General features: G+C 36.0%; 3 protein-coding genes across 7 annotated transcripts; 1 reads left to right on the plus strand and 2 right to left on the minus strand.

Moving 5' to 3' along the window:
• Positions 1 to 874: 874 nt before the first annotated feature.
• Positions 875 to 20,834, plus strand: LOC112049052 (nuclear RNA export factor 1). Of its 5 annotated transcripts, none has more exons than XM_052886083.1 (18): positions 881 to 1,157; positions 2,752 to 3,690; positions 4,967 to 5,124; positions 5,407 to 5,475; positions 6,205 to 6,288; positions 7,028 to 7,201; positions 7,731 to 7,875; positions 8,888 to 9,035; positions 9,989 to 10,060; positions 11,235 to 11,330; positions 11,691 to 11,928; positions 12,615 to 12,738; positions 13,291 to 13,507; positions 14,398 to 14,596; positions 14,907 to 15,229; positions 15,352 to 15,552; positions 20,434 to 20,552; positions 20,663 to 20,834. In XM_052886083.1, exons 2-15 carry the CDS (start codon positions 3,245 to 3,247, stop codon positions 15,092 to 15,094), a joined length of 2,358 nt encoding a protein of 785 aa, XP_052742043.1. In that variant the 5' UTR covers positions 881 to 1,157; positions 2,752 to 3,244; the 3' UTR covers positions 15,095 to 15,229; positions 15,352 to 15,552; positions 20,434 to 20,552; positions 20,663 to 20,834. The 5 variants fall into 5 exon arrangements, with proteins under 5 accessions (XP_052742044.1, XP_052742043.1, XP_052742041.1 ...); XM_052886081.1 differs by having other exon boundaries at positions 882 to 1,157; positions 7,022 to 7,201; XM_052886085.1 differs by lacking the exon at positions 2,752 to 3,690 and having other exon boundaries at positions 886 to 1,157; positions 7,022 to 7,201.
• LOC112049053 (nuclear valosin-containing protein-like) lies at positions 16,747 to 20,339 on the minus strand. The gene has a single exon (XM_024086797.2). The coding sequence runs from the start codon at positions 20,187 to 20,189 to the stop codon at positions 17,592 to 17,594; it is 2,598 nt and encodes an 865-aa protein (XP_023942565.1). The 5' UTR covers positions 20,190 to 20,339; the 3' UTR covers positions 16,747 to 17,591.
• Positions 20,835 to 23,036: 2,202 nt separating the features above from the next.
• On the minus strand, positions 23,037 to 26,111 carry LOC112049044 (26S proteasome non-ATPase regulatory subunit 8). The gene is made up of 5 exons (XM_024086781.2): positions 25,900 to 26,111; positions 25,476 to 25,651; positions 24,968 to 25,175; positions 24,141 to 24,311; positions 23,037 to 23,285 (listed from the first exon to the last, which is right to left on the minus strand). Exons 1-5 carry the CDS (start codon positions 26,005 to 26,007, stop codon positions 23,142 to 23,144), a joined length of 807 nt encoding a protein of 268 aa, XP_023942549.1. The 5' UTR covers positions 26,008 to 26,111; the 3' UTR covers positions 23,037 to 23,141.
• Between the last annotated feature and the right edge of the window lie 794 nt (positions 26,112 to 26,905).

The raw sequence follows: 26,905 nt of genomic DNA on the forward strand, positions 1-26,905 counted from the left end.
ATCAAAGTTTATTTGAAAGGTTGGATACAGTGAATTAGTCATGTATAGGCAGTTATCGTTGAAAGTTGAGTAAGAGTAATATACTTAGTTGCAGTTGAGCGCGTAATGCACAGATTATTAGATATGGTGCGAGGACGTTCTTCAGGTTGAAGCCCTGACCACTAATTATTAATTATTGTTTCTATCCATTTACATGAAAGATATCTTATAGCGTGTGTGTAGACAGGTGCATTCAATTATATCCATTTCCAGAATTACTGAAGAGAGGTAAGGTAATTGTGCCGATTCTTAAATCCATGGGTATAATACGTACCATCAAATAGATCAGGCGCAGTAGGTAAATAACTATGTTCTCTTGGAGTACCTACATTACTTCTTTAATGAAACTAAGGCACGGAACGGAAGTACCTATCTACCTACCAGTGCAGTCATACCTACATACCATTAACGCCGATTTCAGAACTCCAGTCTTCTACAATGACTTAATTATACTTTATGTACAATGGGGCAATGATAGTTAAAAGGCATTGGGTGAGGTACAATCTATGAGTAGGTTTAAGTCGTTGTAGCTACAATGATATAAATTGATATTAGAGATTAGAGAAGCAAATTACCCACATTTTTCAAAAGTTTTCGCTTAGTCAGGTCGGATAGGAGAATACAGATAATAATAACACTCTTAAAAGACATGGGTCTCCACCAAAAATCAAAGTAAAGAAGATTGATATTTTTTTTGTAGTAGAAAATCTTCGATATTTAATCTGTGAACAAACGTCAAACGATAAAAGATGACGTTGACGTTTTATCTCATGTTGACATTGACATTTGACATGTCTGTGATTCGTTAATCGTTCGTTTCACATGAAGTTGTGTTTATAAGAAAATTGTTTTATTTACTAATACTAAAATTTGCTAGAATAAGGACATTATTGCAGTTCAGGCTTAATTTTGATTATTCTAAGAGTTCTAAATAAAACTCCTATGAGTATGAGTTGCTCATATACTTCCAAAAAAGTTTAAAAATAGTGTTGTGTCCGGCCTTATATATGTCCGGCGATCTAACTATTAAAAAGAAAAGGGATTAATCGCAGAACTAAACGTAATACGTAAATACCTGTGGGCTGTGTCTATCCTTTAAAGGAAACAAGAGAAATGAAGTAAGTTTTTTCATATTTATAGTCAAAAATAATTCTACAATCTCTCTCTTATATCCTTCTTCCTTTTTCTCCAAGTTTCTTGGTGGTTCCCGTATTTGCATGTAAAATTTTTTAGTTATCCTATTCGCAGTTTTCATATTGTCGTTACATTACAATGTTTATGTTTGCTTTGACAACTTTTTATTACTGCTTGCAGTAGAATAGTCTAAAAATTAGACAAACTTTATGGTTACTGTGCTGAAAGTAGATACCATAGTACTAATATACAGTATAGATTCTATGGAACACTTAGTGAGGGACTGGCTAGAAAGCAAGTCTCCTGTAGACCTACACTCATGCTAAAAGAGTTTACCAACAAACAAATCTTAATGAGGCTATAAATCACTAGTCATTTTACGCCTATTAATAATTATAAATAACTTGTTGAACATTGTTCTTGAAATAATGAAAAAAAATTGATAAGCTTACAATAATAAGATTGAACTTAATAAGCTTAGAATAATAAGATTTTTTGTTTGAATAACATTTATAATACATAAGTAATTTAAAATACAATACATAAGTAATTGAAAATAAATAAGTTATGACTACCTTCATTTCTAATTTGTTTGTTGGTAAATAGTGTACTAAGAGTATGTCTGTAATTGTGTGAACTACAAGATATCTCAGAAAGAGAAAAAGACATCAACATCAAACAGAAGTGGCATCAAATATAGCACTCCCTCTTTAGTCCCCTCTCAAAGAAACAGAGCAATATTTTTATTTTGCTTCTTATAAGGTATGCAGGTATCCTCACAATGTTTTTTCTTCATCATTTAAGACTAAAAATGCATATTACTAAAAAGTTGGAGGTGCACGGCCAGGTACAAGACCAGATTCAAATCCAAGCCCTCCGGAATCGAAATGATTCCACTGGACGATCATGGCTCTCTACACTAACTACATGCCATCTATTTTTGTAGGAAAAGGGATTTGGTGTGTACTGCTAATTGTTTTAGTGTGTTTAGGGCTATAATGTTGTACTTTGTAACTCAACTTTGAAACCCTATCAGATTTTTTCTTTTTTTCTTTTATTGAGTGACAATTTCTCCCTTGACTGTGATCTCACTTGACGTTAAGTGACGATACAGTCTAAGATAGAAGCAGGCTTACTTAGAAGGGGTACAAGCTTATTTTACCCATATCTCTGACAGTTTCTATGCTGCATACCAGAACACCATCCCTTGGTGGTCCACATCCACGTCTTCGCCAGTACACCTTAGCAGGGAATCAAACTGTTAGTTAGAAGCTCTCAGTTGAGAAGCACTACAAACTGTGTCAAAGAGGTCATCAAAATATCAGATGTAACTGAAGATAATGGGCACACCAATGGCTTACCATGCTGCCTGAGGTATAGGGTTTGTAACACCACCATTCGGACCTGGTAAAGAGAATTTTTGGAAGAAATAGAGACTTCAATATTTTACAAAACACAATCCAGAACTATAATAATAATTAATATTATTAAATAAATATACATTGAAAGTAAGATTCATTTAGGTTTAGTGTAAATAAAAAAAGTCTTAAATTAAATTACTACTTTAAAATATTTCAGAGTGGTGGACAAGAAAAAGATCAGTAGTTAATCAAGGGACAAATAAACAACCAAAGTACAAGCTCTACCTTCATAATATACTACAAAATAATACTAGTGATACAAATAAGGACAGTAAAAATATCAATATTAAAAACTGAGATTGTACTAAGATTATTATTGATGCAATTTTAATTTCACCAACTCGGGCCATAAAAATATCTGTAATATAATTCAAAGTACTGAAAGATAATTCAAATATTGATAGTACTGTTAGTAACAAGAAGAGTGCTGACTGTGCAAACATTATTAATTCAAATGCTGATTCTATAAACAATGATGAAATAAATACTGAAAATTCGAATACTACAACAATTGTGTAAAGTTTGATAACAAAAATACCGTTATTGCAAAATTAAAGAAAATTTCCACAGATAAGCGGAATATTTCTAAAACGAATCTAAGTGATATTTCATGTTCATTAGGCTTGTTTTTTTAATTACATAGCCTAAATATGTCTATTTCAAACAAATCAAAATCAATTAAAAATGTTAAATCTTCGTCACAATTACCATATTTCGCACCCCATCAGGTCTCTTCAAGACTGAAGCCACAACATCAGTTGAAAAATGACCATCAACAAATGAATTCATTCAGTTCAGATGAATTTGCATCAACTATTAATAACCTGGAAGATTCGAGTTCAACAAGTGAATTTCTGTCTTCTGCACCTGGTCCTTCAGAGTCCATATTTCAGCTTCAAAAAGAAAGTCCAATACCACAAAATTTTTGGATAAAGCCAAAGAAAAATTCAGTTAAAATAGTCATTAATTCTCTGAAGTCGAATCAAAGGAAACCAAGTAAAAACGATTCGCCAGACGACGAACTAAATGACGATCCATTTTCCATCGCTCAGCCTAAAAACAGTATACCAGTTGTAGGTCTAGACAATAGTAATAAGTAAGTATCTTAACTAATAATACACTTAGTAAAGTTTTTTAAAAGTTCATACAAAGTAGATGACAATATTTGGATCTATGCCTCAGACTTAGCCTATATGATTTAAAGTCAGGAAGTCTATAGTGAAGGCTATACTATATTAAGGTTGTCTTTCTTCTAAGGAATCTCTGCAGCAGCAAAGTTGATGTTTACACCTTTGGTAAGCCGTTGGTCCCGTTTATTATCATTAACATCTGATAGTGATCATTATAGAGTTAAATATTAATCTAATCCTGCTAACCTGCATATGAGTAGCATGGAACATCCATGCTACTCCTATGAGTAGCATGGTTGTTCCAAGCTCTAAATCACCTCTTCTATATGGAGAGTGACTTGGTCATGTACCATAAAAATGGGCTGATAATGATGATGATGGTGATACAGAGTTGATTTAAGTTTAATATAACATCTGATAGTGATCATCAGAATCAATAAGCCTCAATAGATCAGGAGGTAAAGGGACCAGACTCATCACCGAGGGGTGGTTATTAGACTCCCGCCCGCTGGACTATTGTCATACCCACCCCTAACACTAATTGGAGGGGAACAGGTTGATTATATTTAAAAGATATGGCAAATATTCCTTTTTTTTTAAATCACCCTAATCCCACAAACCTGCATAGGAGTAGCATGGTTGTTTCAAGCTCCAAATCACCTCTCCTATAAGGAGAGAGGTCTGGTCTTGTACCAATAAAATATGTTGATAATGATAATTATATAGAGTCGATTGACTGGCGATAAAAGCACATGTTTTATTAACTTGGTGAAGACTAGGTATATTAATTTTAATAACCCTCAAATGCCATGAAGAACATATACTTCAAAACCCTTAAGGAAGTCAAAACTTTAGGATACTTTCCGTTAACCTAGAACTATGAATAATATAATTCTACAGTTACAGAAAAAAAATTATATGTGAAAATATTTTATTTGAGTTAACTGTGTCATGTGGTGTATTTAATGAAAAAGTTTTATTGGCAACAGAATTTAAATTTTAAGGTGTTAAGTTTTTGACTTGAAGAATGAAATTAAATCGTTTATTTTTTTTGTATTGGTGGTAGGTCCTCTGTACTGAACCCTTGGTGGGAGAGTCTGACTCAAACTTGTCCGGTTTTTCTTTAAATCTACATTTAAATAAAAACCGGACAAGTTCGAGTTAAGTTAACTTTAAATAAGATAAGAGTAAAGTTAGTTAAGGTTTAATCATCTACATGATTCAATGAACATTTTATTTCAGCCCACCGCCATTTATGATCACATTGAAACAACAGCAGAACATCCAAGCTAAATTAGAAGAAAAACAAGCTAGGAAACTACAAACAAGAAATATCATCGAGGTTCCTACAAATTCAGACAAAAAGTCAACTGATAACAAGCCATCTCAATTATCACCAGGTATGGAGTTCTTTTCTCTTTTCTGTTATACTGTGACTTCTGTCATTCGACATTAAGCTATTCTTCTGTTGGTTGATTGCATTTGTCAACAGAAGAAGTATGTCAGATAACGAATATCCTATTATGTGTTCTATACTGGGTGTCGACTCTCGTCAGCGGCATGTCAGGGGCCGGGCCCACCCTAGGATATCTAGATACGCCAATGTTTACAAGTTTCGGCTTGTCATCAATAAATGCGAATCCTTTAATCGATAATAATGAAAATCGCTTATTTCGTTTCAGTTGTCCACAGCAAACTAGAAATACCTCATAGAAAAATTACGAATGATCAGATGGTCAGCGGAAATCACGGTGAGAATTTTATGATAATTTTTTTTACTGGCTTTGTGAATTTTATGATAATTTTTTTGTTTGACGTTTCAAGTAACATTGTGACGTCACAAAATAGACGACAGCGTTTTTGACGTTTGGAAAATTTGAAAATGCCCATCACGCAGGCAGCATTCCCGCGCTGAATTGCGATTGAAATTCTTTGCGCGAGAAAGCTGCCCGCCCGAGGGTCGCCTGTTTGCCTCTCTGAGGCGTTTGCTGATCTCCTTGTGGAGAGTCAGAGCGCTCCTGTCCCACGGACCTAGTGTCTCGACGCCAAACGGGACGAATTCATATTGGGCGCCGAGACAACTGTATTTTAAAAACTTTTGACGCTCCCGCATGTCTGCCGCCCGCCATGTGAATGAATGATGATTTTTAAATAAGTTTTATAAGAAATCCTTAACTTTTATTAATTGATATCGATATACTTCGGTCCCTTATTTCATGTACTTACTATACTAAATTAATATTGTTTATATTAAATTTGATATGAATCAATTGCCCTATTGTATATTCAAGTGATTTAGCATTACTAAAATATCATTTTGATGTGTACAAAACTTTAGTTAATTAAATGTAGTCATAACATCGTGCTGCTAATAAGAAAAGCTCAATTAACCTGGGATTCGAACCCAGGACCTCGTCGTAGCCAAATTGACTAAACACTAGAAGGAAGCTGTTTGAAATATACCCATGTTTTATTTTCAGCCATACCAATTCATTATCCAGCCGGAGTACCAAAACAATTTGTAATAAATCAAGGTCATTTTGGAGCTATCGAGCCGCAAAGGGGTAAGGATACATTTCTATTAGAATTCTTTTGCCTCCCAAGTTTCATTTTAATTCATTCAGTAGTTTCAGCGTGATGCCCGGTTAGCAAAAAACACGGATAGACAGACAGACAAAATTAAAAAAAACCATTTTTGGAGTCAGTATCGATACTTAATAATGATTTACAAAATTTTTCAAAATTAACTTCCAGAAGAATTGGAACTATTAGTTATTTTTTTTTAATATTTGCCATGTCTTTTAAATATGACCAATATTCCCATTCCCCTCCAACTAGTCGGGAAAGACTGTATTAGAAGTGGGTACGACAATAGATCAACGGGGCGGGGAATCGAACCACCACCGGTGATGAGTCTGACCGCTCTTGCCGTTGAGCTATTGAGGATTATTCATTTAATTTCATTATTATTTTTTTATTATATTCATCATATTCAGGTCACTGCTGAACTCAAGTCTCCTCTTAGAATGGCTAGGCCAATACACCAAGTCCACCACGCTGGCCCAATGTGAATTGACTGACTTCACACACGCAGGGAATTAAGAAAATTCTCTGGTATGCAAGTTTCCTCACGATGTTTTTATTAAAATGCACAAAACTGAAATGTTGGTAGATGCATATCCCGGACCAGATTCGAACCCACACTCTCCGGAATCAGAGGCAGAGGTCATATCTACTGGGCTATCACGGCTCTCACGGTTTATTATATAATTATAAAATTATTGACTTGATTAAAAGTTTCAGGAAACCGACCACGAATTTTTGCCAATCCTGCCAGTGCCAATCCGCCAACGGCTGATCTCGTTGCCAGCACTAACACTGGTCAGAATGTGTCTGCTCAACATGCCAATGACAACGTTGGTGAACGACAAGTCTATTCACCGACAGGCTTGTATGAAAGTTTCAAACGTAATGAAGGTAATATAATTTTTTTGTAAGGTTCGGCTTGACCACCATATGGTCAATATAGACCACAATTTTACTCACCATAGAGTAAAATTGTGGTCTATAGTGAAAAAATATAGAAAGCGTTTGCACATAAGATACCTTTTATTCCCTCTTTAAAACTTCCGGGTATAACATTCGCAGTAAAACAACTTATAACATTTAAAGCACAGTTATCGTAAAATAACAGTCAGACATTTCAATTTATTTGGATGAAAACTTTCAACCCCTATTTCACCCCCTTTCATTTATATTTACGCATGTTTTATATAAAATAAATAGTCCACTAATCATTTTACAAAACTATAACTCAATCTCAAACTCAAAAAAAAACTTCAATAAAAATACGTACAGACAAGCAGGCAGACAATAAATAATTAAATATATATCTGTGACTTCAATGTCGATTGTACGAGTATAAAGCCCTGCAACTAAAATTTTTAAAATATACAGAATTTGACCTGTTACAGTTTTATTATAAGTATAGATGTATTGATGATAGATGACCTTGAAGATTTTGAATCTCTGGAAGACTACGAGCCGGCTGAGAAGCGACAGAGCGCGTTCGACAGACTGGGCCCGGTGGCGCAGGCGAAGAAGCCCAAACTTACCATCAATCTCAGCTTGAGCAAGGACCAATCTGTCAGGTAAGCGTTTATATATGTTGTTGCTAGAAATCGTCATAGAAACGGCGATCACCTGTCTAAGCGCAGCTTCACCTGATGAGGCGCTGCGGTCATATGACGAGGCGCGTTAATCGCCCAAAGAGACGCGGCGATCGTCCAAAGAGACGCGGCGATCATCTAAAAAGACGCGTTAACCTACTGACGTTGCGTTCACCTGACGAAGCGCGTCGTCTTCCTGACAAGGCGTGGCAGTCACCTGACGAGGCGCAGCTTCACCTGATGTTGGACCGAATGAGGTTTTCTTAAGTCGTGGCTAATTACTAGTCTACCGAAAAAGACGTCCGCCAGGCGATTTAATGTTCCGCTATGATGTCTGTAGAAACCGAAAGTGTGGAGTTTCACCCTACGCCTAACAAGTTAGCCCGCTTCAATCTTAGATTGCATCATCACTTACCATCAGGTAACATTGTAGTCAAGAAATAACTTGTAAAGAATAAAAAAACATGGTCTCGAATTGAGAACCTCCTCTTTTTTTTAAATCGGTTTAAAAAAGTTGGATTTGTGCAAATTCACGCTTTAGTAACCTAATATGACAAACTGGAACATGGGACAGAATGTTAGGTCTAAACCCAGTATCATCTCTCCTATATGCAAGTAGGCCTGGCCCTGTTCCGATTAAAATAGTGTACAACGATGACTTTATATAATGACTTACTTATTTTGCTATCATCCGCGAAAAGCCGACGAACCCATGCGACAACGTCATCCAGGTCCGACCAAATACTCTCAATATACTCAAAATACTTTGCAATTGCACGTTGTAGAGTCAACATCTCCTGAGGATGCTCCTGTGAAACGTACGTAGAGAGTATTTTGCCGGACCTGGGTGACATTGTCGCATGGGCTCGTCGGCTTTTCGCGGATGATAGCAAAATAAATAAATCATTATATAATCATGATGAACTTCCGCAAAGTAACGCCTGCTTCTATCCAACGATGACTTTGTCTCAAATTTAGTAATTGATTCTTGCAGGGAAGTTGTGGAGACGGAGCCCGTGCCCATTTACGAGGACGAGAGGATCCTCAACAGCACAGATGAGACGGTGGCGAAGCATCGAGACGCGTGGCCGTGGAAGAACCACGTGGTCACTAAGAAGACGGTCACTCTGAGACCCTCCAAGGTTCGTATAATAAATATAATAAAAATATGAATTAATTAAATTAAAATAATCAGCAGCAAAAATGTTTTACAATATAAAAATAATTAACAAGACACAAGTATCTACTATATGTATTCTGACCGCGCTGACAATTTCTTACCGGAACACTATACCGCCTGGCGATACGTCTTTGCCGGTAGGGTTGTAACTAGCCACGGCCGAAGCCTCCCACCAAGAGAAGAGAAGAGAATCTCAAGAGAAGAGAATTTCAAGAGAATCTCAATCGGCCCAGCCGGGTATCGAACTCAGGACCTCCGTCTTGTAAAACCACCGCGCATACCACTGCGCCACGCCGTCAAATATCAGCCGTGCTGTATCAATATTACTTGCTATAAAAAAATTATAGGAAACTTCAGTTATGGATAAAAAGAAGTACCTACTTTTTTAACCCTCATAGCTTTAATATAAAGTTAACTAAAGGAGATGGTCCATTTTAGGTCTCTTTCATTAAAATTAAAAAAATACAAAGATTTTATTAAAATTTATTAAAGTGAATAAATCTAACTAAATTAAAAGAAATAAATATAATAAAAACCCAAGAGTTATATCAAGATGGCGCCCATAGAGCAACTATGACGTGACAATTGACAGCAAACGTCAAATCGATAAATGCATTGAAAACGTCATCTATCCGCCAATAATACCCTTAACAGTGTTGCATTTCTCGGGAGATAATGAATATTATTTCGAGAGAATTAAAGTAAATTCGTAGATTTGTATAATCAAAAATAGTTAAAAAATATCTTCTTTTATTTCCGCTAGGGTACAATGACTGATCCTGCACTCCATACAATTTTGGACCATATCCTTCAGTTGATTTATCTCCATCACTTTATTTTAAATGATGTATAAAATTTATTGACCACTCCAAATTAACTTTGAATATTTTTTTTTAAATTTTAATTACTTTTCAGACAGTCATGATGATGGAGCAGGAGAAAATGGAGGAAATTTACGATAAAGATACTGCTTTTGTCATGATTACGGTAAGAATTATTAGTCTACAGGTATTTTAAATGCAAAGCAGATATCTATACTATAATAAAGAGGAAAGATTTGTTTGTTTGTTTGTTTGTTTGTTTGCATTGAATAGGTTCCGAAACTACTGAACCGATTTCTTTCACTGTTAGGAAGCTACACTATACCTGAGTGCTATATGCAATGTCTTAAAAACATTTACTTAGTCGAGGTTACTACTCCATTGATGAGTTTCTTATAGATAAAGATGCTTGGAGGCCGTTGGATCAGTTTCCACCTTCACACAGAAAGTAAAACTATAAGAAATTGTAATGTTGTCATCAATATTGTAAGTTATAATATTGTATGGTTTTTTTTAAAAGAGCAACTGTTGAGTTTCTTGCCGGTTTCTTCTCAGCAGAACCTGCCTTCCGGACCGGTGGTAGAATCTTTAAGTAGTCCAAGAGTGTCAAAAATGTCAAAAGTGCTTGTAAACTGAAATAAATTATTTTTGATTTTGATTTTGCTATATTTTATCCCCATATTCCTACGGGAACCGGAACAAAAGCGCGTGGCGATATATATCTCTATATATATAAAATAAAGTTGTGTTAGTTACACTATTTATAACTCAAAAATGGATGGACCGATTTAACTGAAAATATATATAATAGAATATTATATTAATTCAATTCAATTTCATTAAAAATTCAATTTAAAAATCATGTACTTTTTCAAATTTTCCAAACGTCCATTTTGTGACGTCACAACGTTACTTGATGTACTAACTTCAAACTAATTGTTAACTAATATTTTAGTCAAACGCTCCATTTGTAAGGGATTTGTTAGATATAGTGACGTCATGAAACAGTTGAAATATAGACCGTCATGGCCGTCTGGCGTTTTGGCTGATATTGTCAAAAACATATTTAAAAACTAAAATTTACATCTCAAAAATTTAAGTTAATTTTGAATTTTATTTACCCTTGAATTAATAATTGTGGTTTTTATCTTTGCTCTGTGACTTGTGACTAGCAAAATATAAAGATAAATTTAATATTATTTCTGTTCTTTATTTTTATTTATTGTGTAAGCTAGTAATTTAATTTACTATTTATTTTGTGTCACAGTAAGATTTAACTTTATATTACTCTTCCATCTACACGAGCTTTTTATAAATATGTTAATTTTTTTAAATTTTAGGTGACAGGATATCCTCCGACATGGAAAAAGGAAGATTTGCTGGATTTAATGTTAGAAAATCTATCAGGAAAAAGTTTTGTCCCATGTTTTATAGACGTAAGTATTGTTTTTTCTTTTATTCTTTACAAGTTAGACTCTCCTGATGGTAAGTGATTCATTTTTATTCAATTCAGTTTATTTACATGAATCATAATATTTATGTTATTTTTTGCCAGATTTTGTATATTATACTTTTTTTAACAATGCCTTTCAAGGTATGAAAAAAAGATCGTTTATATATATATGATTTTCCCGTAGGAATACGGCGATAATATTTAGCCTTTCTCCATAAATAGCTTATCTAACACTGAAAGAATTTTTCAAATCGGACCAGTAGTTCCTGAGATTAGCACGTTTAAACAAACCCTTCAGCTTTATAATATTAGTGTAGATTATGTATTTCTATTTATGTTTCAGTTTACACCAAAAGAATGCAGATTCTTTGTGTTACGGGTCCGTAGTGCGTTGCTAGCGATCCACTGGATGGGCTTCGTGATGAGGAAGGATGACGTGGAGCTGGTGCTATCCATCTCCACCACCACCATCTCCTCAAACAGACTCAACTTCATCCCAAGAATGGTGCTGAAGCGACGCCTGGCTATGAACTACGACGGTGAAACTAAACTGGATTTGAGCAACTTTACACTGGAGTACGGTGAGTTGCAAGTTTTTTAGGGTTCAGTACCTTGATAGGAAAAACGAACTTTACACTGGAGTATGGTGAGTTGCAATATTTTTAGGGACCCATAGGTAGGTGCTAGCGGTTGCGAACCATGATAGCCCAGTTGATAATTATGACCTCTGTCTTCAATTCGGAGGGCGTTCGAATTTTGTCGGCCTCCGTGGCGCAGTGGTATGCGCGTTTGATTTACAAGACGGAGGTCCTGGGTTCGATCCCCGGCTGGGCATATTGAGATTTTCTTAATTTGTCCAGGTCTGGCTGGTGGGAGGCTTCGGCCGTGGCTAGGTACCACCCTACCGGCAAAGACGTACCGCCAAGCAATTTAGCGTTCCGGTACGATGCCATGTAGAAACCGAAAGGGGTGTGGATTTTCATCCTCCTCCTAACAAGTTAGCCCGCTTCTATCTTAGACTGCATCATCACTAACCATCAGGTGAGATTGTAGTCAAGGGCTAACTTGTAAACAGAATAAAAAAAAAAAAAGAATCGGGTCCGACCTCCAACTTTTCGGTTAAGTGCATTTTAACAATATGCAAATTTTCCAAACGTCAAAAACGCTGTCGTCCATTTTGTGACGTCACAATCACAATGTTTCTGGATGTACTAAACGTCAAATTAATTTTTAACTAATAGCCTATTGACCTGTGTATTTATTCCAGATGTCAGTCATTTCATATACTTCCCACTAAAACGTGTGTCCAATCAAGATGAACTAGTGCGCATACAGAGCGACATCTACTGGGAGTACCTGACTGAACTAAACTTATCCCACAACAATATCACGTAAGTACTCTACTCAGGTATTCCATGACCCGACTCGAGATTCGAACTCAAGACCTCGAGAGCGAACGAACGAGAGCTTTTCATTCTAATCTATATTAATATTATAAAGAGGTTAAGTTTATTGTGTTGTATATTAACTAGGCAACCTATTTGTATTTGCAATGTGTCACTGTGAATATTCGAGGATCCTGAGGTAAGGGTTTTTCAAACATAATTCAGGGTCATCAGCCCTGTTGTAAAGAGACTTATATTAGCAATAAATTTCATTTTCATTTAATTCATGTATGGACTTTGTCAGTTAACCAAACCAGTCAAAGTTAAAAAAAGTTAAATTGTTAATTTATCATATTCTAGACTGTTTTTATTTAGGCAAACCATTAGCAATATACAAAAATATTAGCATATTTCATTTAATTTGATACAAATAAAACTTTTCATCCAGTAAACAGATGTGTCCTCTTATATTAGGATCCTTATGTAGAACCCTCAGTGGGCGATTGCGACTCGCACTTGTCCGGTTTCTTTTTAATAGTTCATACATTAATTTTGCAGATCATTGGAGGGTTTCAAACTCGAAGAAACAACGCCTAAACTAAAAACCCTCGATCTCTCGTACAATCTCATACAGAATATTAAACCTTTGATGCAATGTAGGAAACTGACGTTGAAAAAGTTATTTCTTGAAGGGAACCCTCTATGTACGGACTATACTGACCCCGACCGGTATGTGAAGGTCATGAGGACTCTGTATCCGACATTACGGGAATTGGTAAGTTATTGTAACATTCCGAAGGACCACAGTATAAAAGTGAATAAATATTATGACCTAACAAATGAACTAACTAAAAATTACTCTGTGGTTAGTCTGTACGCCGTAGTAAAGAGTGCGAAGGGATTACCAGCAAAATCTCTATAACTTGCTTAAGACCTTGGCCTCTCTAGAACTGCAGCAAATTGTATTTAAGAACGGGTATATTACCAAAAGGGAACGCTGGCCTGGCAATTAACTTATATCTAAAAAAAAATATAATTGTACTTAATTCTTGAAATCATTACTTTAACCGAAAAAAAATACAACGTTTTACGGCATTTTTAATGCATCTTTAATATGTCCCCAACGGCGACAATCAAAGTTCGAGTTCGTTTTGAGTTTTACGACAGTTTTTGAAGACTTAATATTGATTTTCTTGTTTGTTAAGCTTGTTGGTAACAGAAAAAAATAATACATACTTCACCATTTTTTTACACCTGCAAACTTTTTGAGCAGAAGGTGCCAAGTGATAAAAGTAAAGCCTGTTCTCTATTTATTAATGCTTATTATAAAAATTATTACAAATAGAGGCGAGATAGCCCAGTATATATGACTTCTGCTCCCGATTCTGGAGGGTGTGAGTTCGAATCCGGTCCAGGGTAATACCTCCAACTTTTCAATTTTATGCATTTCAAGAAATTAAATATCACGTGTCTCAAACGGTAAAGGAAAAACATTGTGAGGAAACCAAGGAATTTTATTAATTCTCTGCGTGTGTGAAGTCTGCCAATCCGCATTGGGCCAGCGTGGTGGACTAATGGCTTAACCCCTCTCATTCTGAGAAGAGATTCGAGCTCAGCAGTGAGCCGAATATAGGTTGATAATGATATAATACTACCATTTTGTAGGACGGCGTACCAATCGTCTTAAAAGGCGAGGTACCTCCATACCTGAAGAACTACTGTCCAGAAGGTGCCAAGGCTGTAGTCGAGAAGTTTCTAGAAGTATATTTCCCATTACTCGAACAGCCTCCAGATGATAGGGATTACATGTTTTCCTTATATGCGGAGAAGGCAGTCATGACTATAACCTATAGGAATAGAATACGTAAGTAAACATATTTTGTTAGTCTAAATTTTTTGCAGTAAAAACTCTTTACGCACACTGAACTTAAGGGATAATTTGGTGAATGCGATACAAAAAGTGTAATCGGACGAAGCTTTTAAGATGCGTTTTTCGTAGGGTGTGAACTCCGTATAAGCGAATACGTACACCTACAGTAAAAACTTTTTGGGACGTAGGGATTTTTGGCAAAAACAAGTTACAATTTTATCTTCAGTTCATAAAATGACGTTTACTTATGAGGCACATTACAAACTGATGCTTTGGAAAATCATAAAATCGAGTGTAATTGCAGGTTATGAGCACAAGTACAAAGACGCGTGGAATGTACTGATGAAGGGGCGCGTGCTGCTCGAAGGCAAGGGTGGCGAGGTGTGCGGCGGGGAGGCCATCGTCAAGCTGCTGGGCCGCTGGCCGAGCCTGCAGCACGACCCCTCCACCTTCACCGTCGACGTCATGTTGCATAGCGTGAGTGTGCAGTAGTCTGGTGAAGGGGTGCTGCTCGAGGGCAAGGGCGGCGAGGTGTGCGGCGGGGAGGCCATCGTCAAGCTGCTGGGCCGCTGGCCGAGCCTGCAGCACGACCCCTCCACCTTCACCGTCGACGTCATGTTGCATAGCGTGAGTGTGCAGTAGTCTGGTGAAGGGGTGCTGCTCGAGGGCAAGTACAGGAGGAGTCGTCAACCATTGTCCATGATAATTTTTTATCATCTTTTCTTGAACTGTGCCCTCAATTTGTGCAGGAGTCGTCAACCATTGTCCGTGTGACCGGTTTGCTGAAACTGACGGCCGAGTCCTTAGCCGAGGACGAAACATTCCTGGCGTTCACGCGCACGTTTCACTTGCACACCAAAAACGGATGCGAATACAAAATATACAACGACATGCTGTATTGGGACGAACCGACGCCGGAGTACTCTAAGAAGGCCTTCCGAACGGTTTCGGTAAGTTGGCATATATTTTTTTTAAAGCAATATTTGTCTTGAATAACATGGTAATAGATTTGACCTCTTGAGTCATCTATCATCATCATTATCAACCCATACTCGGCCCACTGCTGAGCTTGAGTCTCCTCTCAGAATGAGAGGGGTTAAGGAAATAGTCCACCCTGGCCCAATGCGGATTGGCAGACTTCAAACATAGAGAATTAAGAAAATTCTCAGGTATTCACCGTTTGAGATACGTGATATTTAATTTCTTAAAATCGTCAAGGAATTCCTTAACCCTACACTACTCCTGTAGTCACAAGTTCAGGACTCTGCTCGGAGTTCTCTCTACCACGCGATGGACCCGGCACCCGCACGGTGAATCCATGGAATGCTAAGATATTCGTTTCACATAACTGATAAGTTGCGGACGGGATTCGAACCTCCGGAATCGGTGGCAGAGATCATATCCAATGGGCTATCACGGCTCATCTTTACTTCTATACTATTATTTTATACAGGTGATATGAGGCAATACCTACTAACTGATACAATTGTTGGTGGTTATTACTGGATAGTCTATGAGGCTTGATTTCATGGCAATGATGTTCTTGGTCATGGTTGAAGTATGAAATGCGGAGATTTTCTTCCAAGAAATTCTCAGTCCGGAGATTTTCTTCCCTGAAATTCTCACTCTGGAGATTTTCTCCCAAGAAATTCTCAGTCCGGAGATTTTCTTCCAAGAAATTCTCAGTCCGGAGATTGAAAGGTAAGTCGTCGCTTAAATGCATTGAAACACTCGTATTTTCGACGATTACTATCTAATATTTTATCGTCATTTAGTAGGTATTCAAGTTTGGAGTAGCTTATTTGAATAAACTTTTAACATAAATTGACTTTTATTTTTAAACCTATGGATGCATTTGTTGCCGCCCCGTTGGTTTTTATGGTTAGTTTAAGTGGTTTTGGATCACAAGGTCCAAGGTTGCTTATAAAATACCGAGTCAAAATAAATGATTTCTTCAAAAAAAATTTGTTAGTACCTAAACATTTGCTTGTGGTTAAAGTATTAAATATTATCATTTATTTTGTCTCGCAATGAAGTAGCAAAATAGGCTATTAATGAGATATATTTGTGTTATTTCTCTTACAAGAAAAATGATATTTAAAATAGTTACAGTTGGTTCAGTGGTAAAAAGAAAAACAATACCATATTATTAAAATATTTATTCGTCATTGGATTTAAAAAGTGCAGAAACTCAGCAATGGTTTACTAAAATAATCTACAGAGTGTATGTATTATAACTAATTAGGTTTAGATGACCGATTGAAAAAAAAAGTACCATAAATTAATTTAGTTCTCAACTAGAGCAACTTGGGCAGAAAACAGATTCAATAGTTATTTCATTTAATATATAAAGTCCACAGAAAATTAATTATCAACTATAAAAAACATGCACAATTTAAGTTTATATTTGGAACACAAGTTCTGGTATTTATTGCTTTAACTATGAATTTTCTTACTTTTAAGTATCACTGAAATAATAATATGAAAAACTCACCAAGTTTGTTGGATTTCTTCTAAACAAGACTATTTAGAACTCATGTCCTTGTCCATGTGTCGTTTTTTTTTTTAAATTCATTACTATTGTCAATGTGTAGTGAATTTTTTTATTTAATATTTTACACATTTTTTATGTAAAACTTTGTAGAAACAAAACGTGATTAACTTTATGGATAGGCACATGCATAAATTATGTATTCCAAGTTGGAAAACCAACATTTTACAATATACTACAGACATAAACTAACACTAGTTTCCATAGCAACATAAATAAACCAACAAACCAATATAATAAAAGATACTAATATATTCAAACTAGTATTATCAGTTTTTTTTTTATTTAAAGTATGTTCTTACATTGATATATAAACTAACAGTATTTTGAACTTAGACATGAATGCCACCAAATAATTACATTCAAATTGGCACTATCCATTTAACACACATATGGGTGATACAATTGAAATACTATTTTACTTATAAAACTATTTTCTTATGTCAATGTATCCATAGATTCTTCATTTGTTGGTTCAATTTCCATTTCCATCTCTTTCTCATCATTGCCACCGGCATACTTTAATCTTAACTTCTCATAATGCAACTGTTCCTTCACCGAAACAGATGGCTTACATTTTATAAGTGCAGCTCTGAAATCCTCAAGTGACACAAATATATTATCTTCAAGTGTACCGTTAGCTATGTGGCTTGTCAACGAGTTAGTTGCAGCCGCTCGAACTAAACCAGATAAGTCGGCACCAGTGTATCCCTCTGTCAAGCTCGCAATCACTTGCATATCTACATCTGGCCCCAATTGAGGTTGTGTGCCACCTTTTGTCAACTTCTGTAGTATATCAAATCTGTCTTCTGACCCTGGCATTCCCACATACATTATTCTGTCTAGCCTGCCTGGCCGCAACACTGCTGGGTCAATGATATCTGGCCTGTTAGATGCGGCCAGTACAAATACACCTTCACGACTTTCTATACCATCCATTTCTGTCAATAACTGATTCACTACTCTGGCAGCACCGTTATTATCATGTGAGCTACGCCGTGGACACAGCGCGTCGAATTCGTCAAAGAATATTACGCATGGAGCAGAATTACGGGCGCGTCTGAAACATGTTCGCACTGCTCGCTCACTCTCACCGACATACATGTTTAGCAATTCGGGGCCCTTCACAGATATGAAATTGACTCCAGCCTCATTTGCAACAGCTTTTGCCAATAACGTTTTACCGCAACCTGGTGGGCCACATAGTAAAACACCACTGGGTGCTGACAAGCCAAGCTTTTTCAACTGTTCAGGGTATTTAACAGGAGCCAATACAGCCAGTTGCAAGTCCTTGCGAACTTGATTCAACGATCCCACATCGTCCCATGTTACATCAGGGACTGTGACAATACCTTCTCTAACAGCACAAGGTTTGGTTGTTTTCAGTGCTTTCAGGAAGTCATCTTGCCTCACTGCAAGTCCCGTCAATTCTTCTTCAGTATATGGCATAGTGTCCTCCAGAAGACTTACAACTTCATCTACTGGGTCAATCAATTTACTGTCTGCTGAAACAACAGTGTGGTTTGATATAATTCCATTTCCATTTGGGGCATTTTGTGTCTCAGTTTCTCTACTCTCTGGTTCTACAGGTTTTTCCTCCGAATTCTCTACATTTGGCTCTCTTGGTACATTTTCATCACTTTCTTTGTCTCCATTTGGAATGACATTTGCTTCCTCATTATCTTTTGTGTTGTTATCAGTTGTAGATGGACTCAGTGCTTTGCTCTGTAAACGTATTTCAGCAAATATTCTTTTCACAGCATATGTACTGGCTTTGTTCACAAGTGCTTGCAAATCTGCACCCACAAAACCTGGTGTGATTTGAGCGAGCGTACTCATATCCACATCATCTGAAAGTGCTAAGTTTTTGCAAAGTATTGAAAGGATTTCTTTCCTCGCTTTCAGTGAGGGAATTCCCAGCGTAATTTCTTGTTCAAGCCTCCCAGCTCTACGCAATGCTGGGTCTAAAGCATCTGGATTGTTTGTCGCAGCTAATACTAAAACGGAAGCACTGTTTTCACTTAAACTATCTAAACTCGCTAATAACTGAGCGACCATCCTCTTCTCCATGTCTTTTTGTGCATGTATTCGATTTCCGCATACTGCATCAATTTCATCTATAAACAAAATGCACGGGGCCACAGACACGGCCCTCTCAAACAGCTCTCTGATACGTTCTTCAGATTCTCCAGACACACCACCTACTAATTCAGTTCCAGTGACTGCTATTAATGGTAATTGTAACTTACCAGCAATAGCATGGGCGAGCAAAGTTTTTCCAGTACCTGGAGGTCCATGTAACAATGCTCCCCTTGGTGACTTTATACCCAACTGAGTGTAAACTTCAGGGTGTTTCATGTGCAAAACGAGGTCACAAATCTGTGTTATTATTTCTGAGATTCCACCGATGTCTTCAAAACTAACCTTAACATTTTTTGTGGCAAAATATTCTGCCTTTTTCTTAGATACAGTGCTCTTATTACTTTCAGCTTTGCGTTTTTTGTCAGCCGGAGTTTGGTTTTGCTGCGGCTTCGACGAGTTTTTGACGTCGTCTACTTTAGCATTGGTGCGGTTTGGTATGTGTGGAGTGATGGTAATCTGGTCGTTGATTTTCGGTATCTTGGGCGCCGCGCCTCCGTCCTCGTCACTGCTGATTATGTCGATAGGTTCGCCGTCCTTGTCGGTCGGGCGGCGATTTACCGCACGTTTTTTGTACATTGCTAACAAACGATCGTTCATCGCGCTCTGGTTCTCTTCCAACATTTCTAAATCGGATTCCTCCTCACCTTCGGAGGCTTCGCTCGTAGAGGCGCCGCCGGCGAGGCCGTAGCTTTGTAACACCACTTTATACGCACTTTCTACCATTTGACAAAAAACGTTGTCGCTTTTGTTGTTGTATTCGCGATACCGCTCTTTCAGAGAACGCGCCATTTGGCTCACATCAACGAACGTTTTGTCCACATTCTCGGCGAGGTAGTTTTTCACCCGGGACACTATAATTGGATCGTTTAATTTTCTCGTTTGATGTTTCTTCATGTCTTACACTTGTTTTCTAATAATTAAATTGTAAAATAATTTCACATTCACACTTTCCGTCACAGATTGCAATGTTTGACAATCTGACAGCGGCGTCGTCGAATCAATCGATTCCTTGCCATACTTAAATAAATATATGTATTTGTCTATGCTACATACATAAAGCTTCCTGTACACGATATGATTTTAGTTATTGATATCTTCACACAACACAACTGCAATTGATTTTATCTTTTAATTTCAGATTCCAACGAAAAATGTGTTGGATATAAAATTTGAAAAAACTCCAGATGTTGACACACAAAAGCGACTTTTGCAAGTGTTCATGAAATTGACGGAACAAGAAAAATCGACTAGTGAAAGGTTAATTTAATGTAATTTTAACCAAATTAAAAGAGTATACATTTACATATCTCAAAATATTCCATGTGTATTGCATATTATTGAAATCTCATTAATTAAAATAATTTCAGGTTTTTGGAGGCAAATGACTGGCATATGAAGCTCGCTTTGGAGAGCTTTGTGAAGCACATAAAATTCGACAGAGTCTACTGAAATTAATTATATCTTAAACTATTAATAAAGGACCTCTGTACCTGTGTGTACATTCATTAGTAATTTATGAAATAAACTAAGTTAAATAAATATCGTTTCATTAAACCTTTAACTGTAGTGGTAAAAATAATCACACAAACAATCGTCGTGGGTCCACGGGACCCACCTATTTTTAATGTTGAATAAAATAAAAATAGATTTCAAGTTTTAAGTTTTTTTTAATAAACATTACCTACCTACATTGAAATGTTAACAATCGCAGTAATAAAGAAAATCAATAATAGCAACGCGTTTTATGTGCGTAAAAATATTATCTATGTATCTATACTAATATTATAAAGAGGAAAACTTTGTTTGTATGTTTGTTTGTAATGAATAGGCTCCAAAAAATTCTAAAAATTCTTTCGCCATTCGAAAGCTACATTATCCACAAGTAACATAGGCAAAATTTTAGGAAAAAATAAGATTCTGTGAGATATTTGGGTTTTTCGGACCCAAGGTGTAAAAAATCAACCAGAAAATTTACTTATTTTGCGTACGCTGCCTAAACTATAAAAAATAGAACCATATAATGTACTAATTAAAAACTCCTTCCAAAAAATATCGACATTTTATATTAATGATCAAGTTATATGCATGATTTGCATACCTACCATTTTTTTGCACATCTCATGCAACAGGCAGTTTACATTTAGGTCACAAGTGTACAGTCTTCATACAATTCAGAGTTTGTGTAATGATCACTCATTATCACAAATTCCTTGGAATTGTCAAAAAACAATTTATCATTTTCTGATAGGATATTTGCAGCTCTTATTCCAAACAAATTTCATCTTTATCGCTATCTAATTAATTCAACCACTGCTTTATTATATCATCTTTATTTGCAAAAATATTTCTATGGTTTGTCATCACAAATAACTGAAAAAAATACTGTATAATTGAACAAAAGTAAAAAAAAGTTACGCAAAATATAGTCATGGGTCCCACGGACATCAATACTCACCTTTATACCTACTCTTCCGTTCTTGGATGGAACAAGCTTTGGATTATTTTCGAGTGGTACCTAGGACCACGAGTCCACGAGGCGTTGAGTGGTATAATACACCCTCGACGTGATTTATAACTCACCTTTACTGCTCAGTGCTCGTGTAGATATTCACAGGATCCTACCAGCCACCAACTATCTACCAACGTCATAATTAATATTTTATTAATGATATGCGGGCGACGGGGGAAAGACTGCGCAGGTGTGAAATCGTGCGTGCGGGGAAGTGAGGTGCCAGTGGAGCTTTAGATACCCGATAAAATACTGTTACTACAAAGTCTCGATTTCAACCCATATACGGCTCTCTGCTGAGCTCGAGTCTCCTCACAGAATGAGAGGGGTTAGGCCTAATAGTCCACCACGCTGGCCCAATGCGGACTGGCAGACTAAACACACGCAAAGAATTAAGAAAATTCTCTGGTATGTTTTCCTTTACCGTTTGAGACACGTGATATTTAATTTCTTAAAATGCACACAACTGAAAAGTTGGAGGTTCATGCCCCAAACCGGATTCGAACCTACTAGTCAAATAAAAGGTTTATAAAGAGGCCTGAGACGTTTTGCTGGTATACCTTAGGCTTATTTAGTTTCCTTAGATATATAAGTCAGTTATATTACCTATTTATTATACCTATTTATTAAATTTTTGAAAAAATAAAAAAATATTCGATTGAACTAGTGTCAAATGTTTCAGTGTAAAGGCGATTGTACATTACATGTATACAAATATACGCTTAATAGCTCTATTGTTGAGCTATTGAGGGTCTATTTGGTCATTTATGGTCAGAAAATACGACAGCCTTTCATGATGAATACTGTTTACCAACAAATAAATTAGAAATGACGGTAGAAAACGCATGTCATTTCATAACTTATTTATTTTAAATTATGTATGGTTCGTTTAAAAAATGTTATATTTTTTATATTTTATACAATAACCATATCTAATTAAATCAAATTCATTTTCATTAACTTAAGAACAAGTTAATTATAATTATTATTAGGTGTGAAAAGACTAGTGATTTATACCCTCATTTGTTTGTTGGTAAACAGTACTCATCAAGAAAGGCTGTAGTATAAGTAATTAATCTCATTATATAAATTATTAATTTTATATAACACCCAATTTATGTCCGCCCAATTGATCTTGCATATAGACTTCCAATTGCAAATTTACCTCTTAGTTACCTCTACATCACTTAATGCAATGAATAATTTTAAAGCAATTCAAAACAAACCAGACATTAGCTATGTAGTTCTTTTCTCATTTTATTATTAAAACGTTTTTAATGAATACATAGTTACAATTGTTATTTCAATAGATATATAATTTTGTTAAACATTACAATCTACACAATCATCTCTAGATGTCTGGCATACTCTATGGTTTGCTCAGCAAGTTCTGATGATGGGAACACTTCAGCTGCCGAGGCACTGGTGTCCACGGAGGCTGAGAAATGGTAGCAGTTGTCAGCGCCAAGCACCCAGTTGCGCTAGAAATAAAAAAGGCAATATTGTATGATCCAATGATAAATCAATACATTAATAGTATACATATACATAAAATTCAAGCACCTGTCTGTGATTTAATAACAACTGTGTTTTTCAAATGCTTATAGCTATTTAGACTAAAACATGAAAAGATGTGGTAGGCCAAAGGCATCATGGAAGACGACCGTTGAGGCAGAGTTCAAGAGTGCAGTCCATGATAGATCTGTCTAGAAAAAGACAGATCTATCATGAGTGTTAGTCAGTCGATTGTCAGAGAGTGACAGTCTGTCACAGTCAAGAGTGCAGTCCATGATTGATCTGTCTGGAAAAAATTTGTTTCAGCCCTATGCACCGCCAGGTTTGAATGACTAGAAGAATCTTTTTCAAGAAGATAACATTAAAAAAGGCTTTTTCAAAATTGTTGTCTGTTTTTCTGTTTGTACAGTTTAATATCTGAATATAGGCTCCTTTTATCTCGAAAAAATACATACTCACATATACATCTGACAATTTTTATGTGACGTCATACCAGAATGCTAAATCTGATGCCTACCATCAGATCAGACCTGAGCCAATTTAGAAATATAATCCTACGCTGATTTGTGCTCCGAATTGAACCCCAGATCTCTCTGTTGAAACCACAGCACAAACAACTGCGGCACAATATGATGGTCTTCAAATATGATTTACTAGCAGACGCCTGCTACTTCTCCACCAATTAATAACCAATCCATTCTTGACTAATACAATTTTCTTTTATATATTGGATCACATAAAATGAAGTATATGGCCTAACAAGCAACAGCCTGGTTAAGTGTGGAATAAGCCCTGATGAAAGAAAAGGTGTATGGCTATACCTTCTTTCCATATTCAAGTACAGCCTGTTGTGAAGGCAAGTTGAGTCTCCGGGCCGCTTCATTGCAGGATATACAGAAATATGCCTTCTCGATACATGCAGCTATTTCACCTCTCACTGTCTCTAGCAGAGTATCCATGAATAGAGTGTAGCTCTCTGCTGGCACATTGTCCTGTAAGTGAGTTGTAATAATGTTATAGTTTGGAGACTAGAAATAGAGAGATTGATAGAATATCATAACAATCCATGGATTCACTGTGTGGGTGCCGTATCTGTTGTGTGGTAGAGAGAAAAACTCTGAGCAGAGCCCTGAATGTACGACCAATGGGTGTAGACTTAAGCATGTCAATGACAGTTAACTAACACTCCTATTCGTGTTGTTCTACCTGCCTAGCCAAATTTGGTAAGATCCTACTAGAGCAGCTTTGGGTACCCATTCTAATATAGAACCTGCTGCAGTTCTAGCGAGGCCAAGTTCTTTAAGCAAGTTATAGAGAGATTACCAGTAAAAACCTACCTCTAATGGGTACAAACTAATCACATAGCCATTTTTATTTTTTATAAAACAACACTTTTTATAAAAAGTGTTCTGTCTTCTAAGTCCTTTCAGTATATAAACACTTAGTACTGAGTGCTTAAACATTTAGTTTCTTGGATTGAATAGAAGCAAGTCCATTGCTTCGTGAAAATCTGTTACAATTTCAGTCAGATCATTTCTCGTCAGTTTTATTCAACCAATGGCAAAATTAATTATTTATTCAATAATTGGTTTTGTTTTAAATTATTTATTATAAGATTTATTTGCGTTACAACAAAAGTGATACATACCTTGGCCAAGAAAATCTTATTATAACTGCCTTCCATGAGATACTGTTCTAATGCTAACGGATGTTTGACATAAGGGTCCACTCTGATTACATCAACTGACAGCCTCTCTAGCTCTGTGTGAAACTCTGCCACTCTATTCTGAGATAGAAGGAAAAGCAGATTCAAACCAAGCAGTTGGTACATAAAAGCTGATTCTGGAAGGTGATCTCTGGAAATAAATCGATAAAATTATTATTGTAACCATTAAATCACATTGTCCACAACATCATCTCATTTAAGATTAGACTATGATTATATATTAAACCAACACCAAACCACCAACCACCAAACAATCAAATCTTTCCTCTTTAAAATATTAGTATGAATAAAGTTTGGATAGACAATGAATGGATAGATGTATATTACTCAAACAGATAAACACATTGAATGAAATTTTTAATAGTGATATTTCCACAGGGACAGGAGCTAAATAAGTGGAACTATAGGATAAATAAAAGTTTTGACTTACTTATAATCAAAATAATAGCATTTCAACTGGGACATGTATCTTTCGAAAGCTTTCATGTCTTTGGTGGCCACAGCCCACTGGGCACCGATTTCGAGTACATCGCGCGCTAATATTAGTTCCTTCTGGTTTGCCGCTGTATTATTACTCGGCAAAAAGGTTAACTGTGTCAACGCTATCTGTAACATAATATATTAAATGGATTTTCACAATTTCCGAGTAATAAAACCAGAGAAAACGACACTAAGATATTACATTAGAATGTTTGACAAACCAGCATAGCTATTTTGCAGGTTACTATAATAAAGATCTATTCATAGAATATGATTTAATTACGTACAATATTCTGTTTAATTAACTCCTATGTCAGTAAGAAAATCATTTTTTAGGAATAATTTCATTTTGAGTTTTGACGAGTCATCCTTACCTTAATTTTGTTCAAAAGTTCGCCGCATTTTTCAAGCTTGCGAGGTTTCTTTGCCCATTCAGTTTTGAGATTTTGATATAGGGTAGCAACGTCTTTAACTGAAGCCATTGTTTTTTATTCAATAACACGATACGATAATTTATTTATTTTTAAATTGATTTTCTAACAAAGCAAGCAAAATTGCAATTTCCAAAGATGACAAATGACAATTGAGTATTGACAGGACAGACAGTAGACACAGACGACATAGTACGAACAGTGGTCTCGGACGTCACTGAGTGAAATCGGTAGATTTGGTCCTAAAAATCGGTAGATTTGGACCCAAAATCGGTAGATTACTAAAAAAAAAATACGCGCGATTTTAAATCATAAACCATAACTTTATCTAATTTCGTCTGAACTCTGTCTCTGAGGGTCATCACTAGATCAATGAGATAGTAACAATACCTCTTTTACATTAAAAATCTCAAAATCCGGCCTAACTTTGTGTTGGGGGCCATCTTGAACTTGAAGTTTGTCATAATGTACAGTAATTTTCTACTAGTCAAAAGTCAAAATCTTTCATTTGATACTCATATTGAGAGAGTTTTGAAAAATATGTGATTGACTATTTTGAGATGGCGGTCCTTTTGGACTAATTTTCATAATGCTTAGCTTATAACACTTCTGACTAATTCACATTTCATACAAAAAATACACTAAATCAAAATCGATTCATCCGTTCGAGTTATACGATTATTTGACTATTTGTTCGTACGGTTTGTATTAAATAAGCTCTGAAACTACTAAACTGATATAAAAAAATCTTTCATTAATAAAATTCTACATTATCTTTGAAAAAACTATATATTTTTAACCGACTTCAAAAAGGAGGAGGTTCTTAATTCGGTCGGTTTTTTTTTCATTTTTTTTTATCGGTTAAAGTGTGATGGTGAATTCGGATGTGTGTTGAGTGCTTACAAGATTTTTCTTTACTTACTAGCAACATCCAGTTAATTATGTCACT

This window comes from Bicyclus anynana, chromosome 16, assembly GCF_947172395.1.
Source record: "Bicyclus anynana chromosome 16, ilBicAnyn1.1, whole genome shotgun sequence".
NCBI lineage: Eukaryota > Metazoa > Arthropoda > Insecta > Lepidoptera > Nymphalidae > Bicyclus > Bicyclus anynana.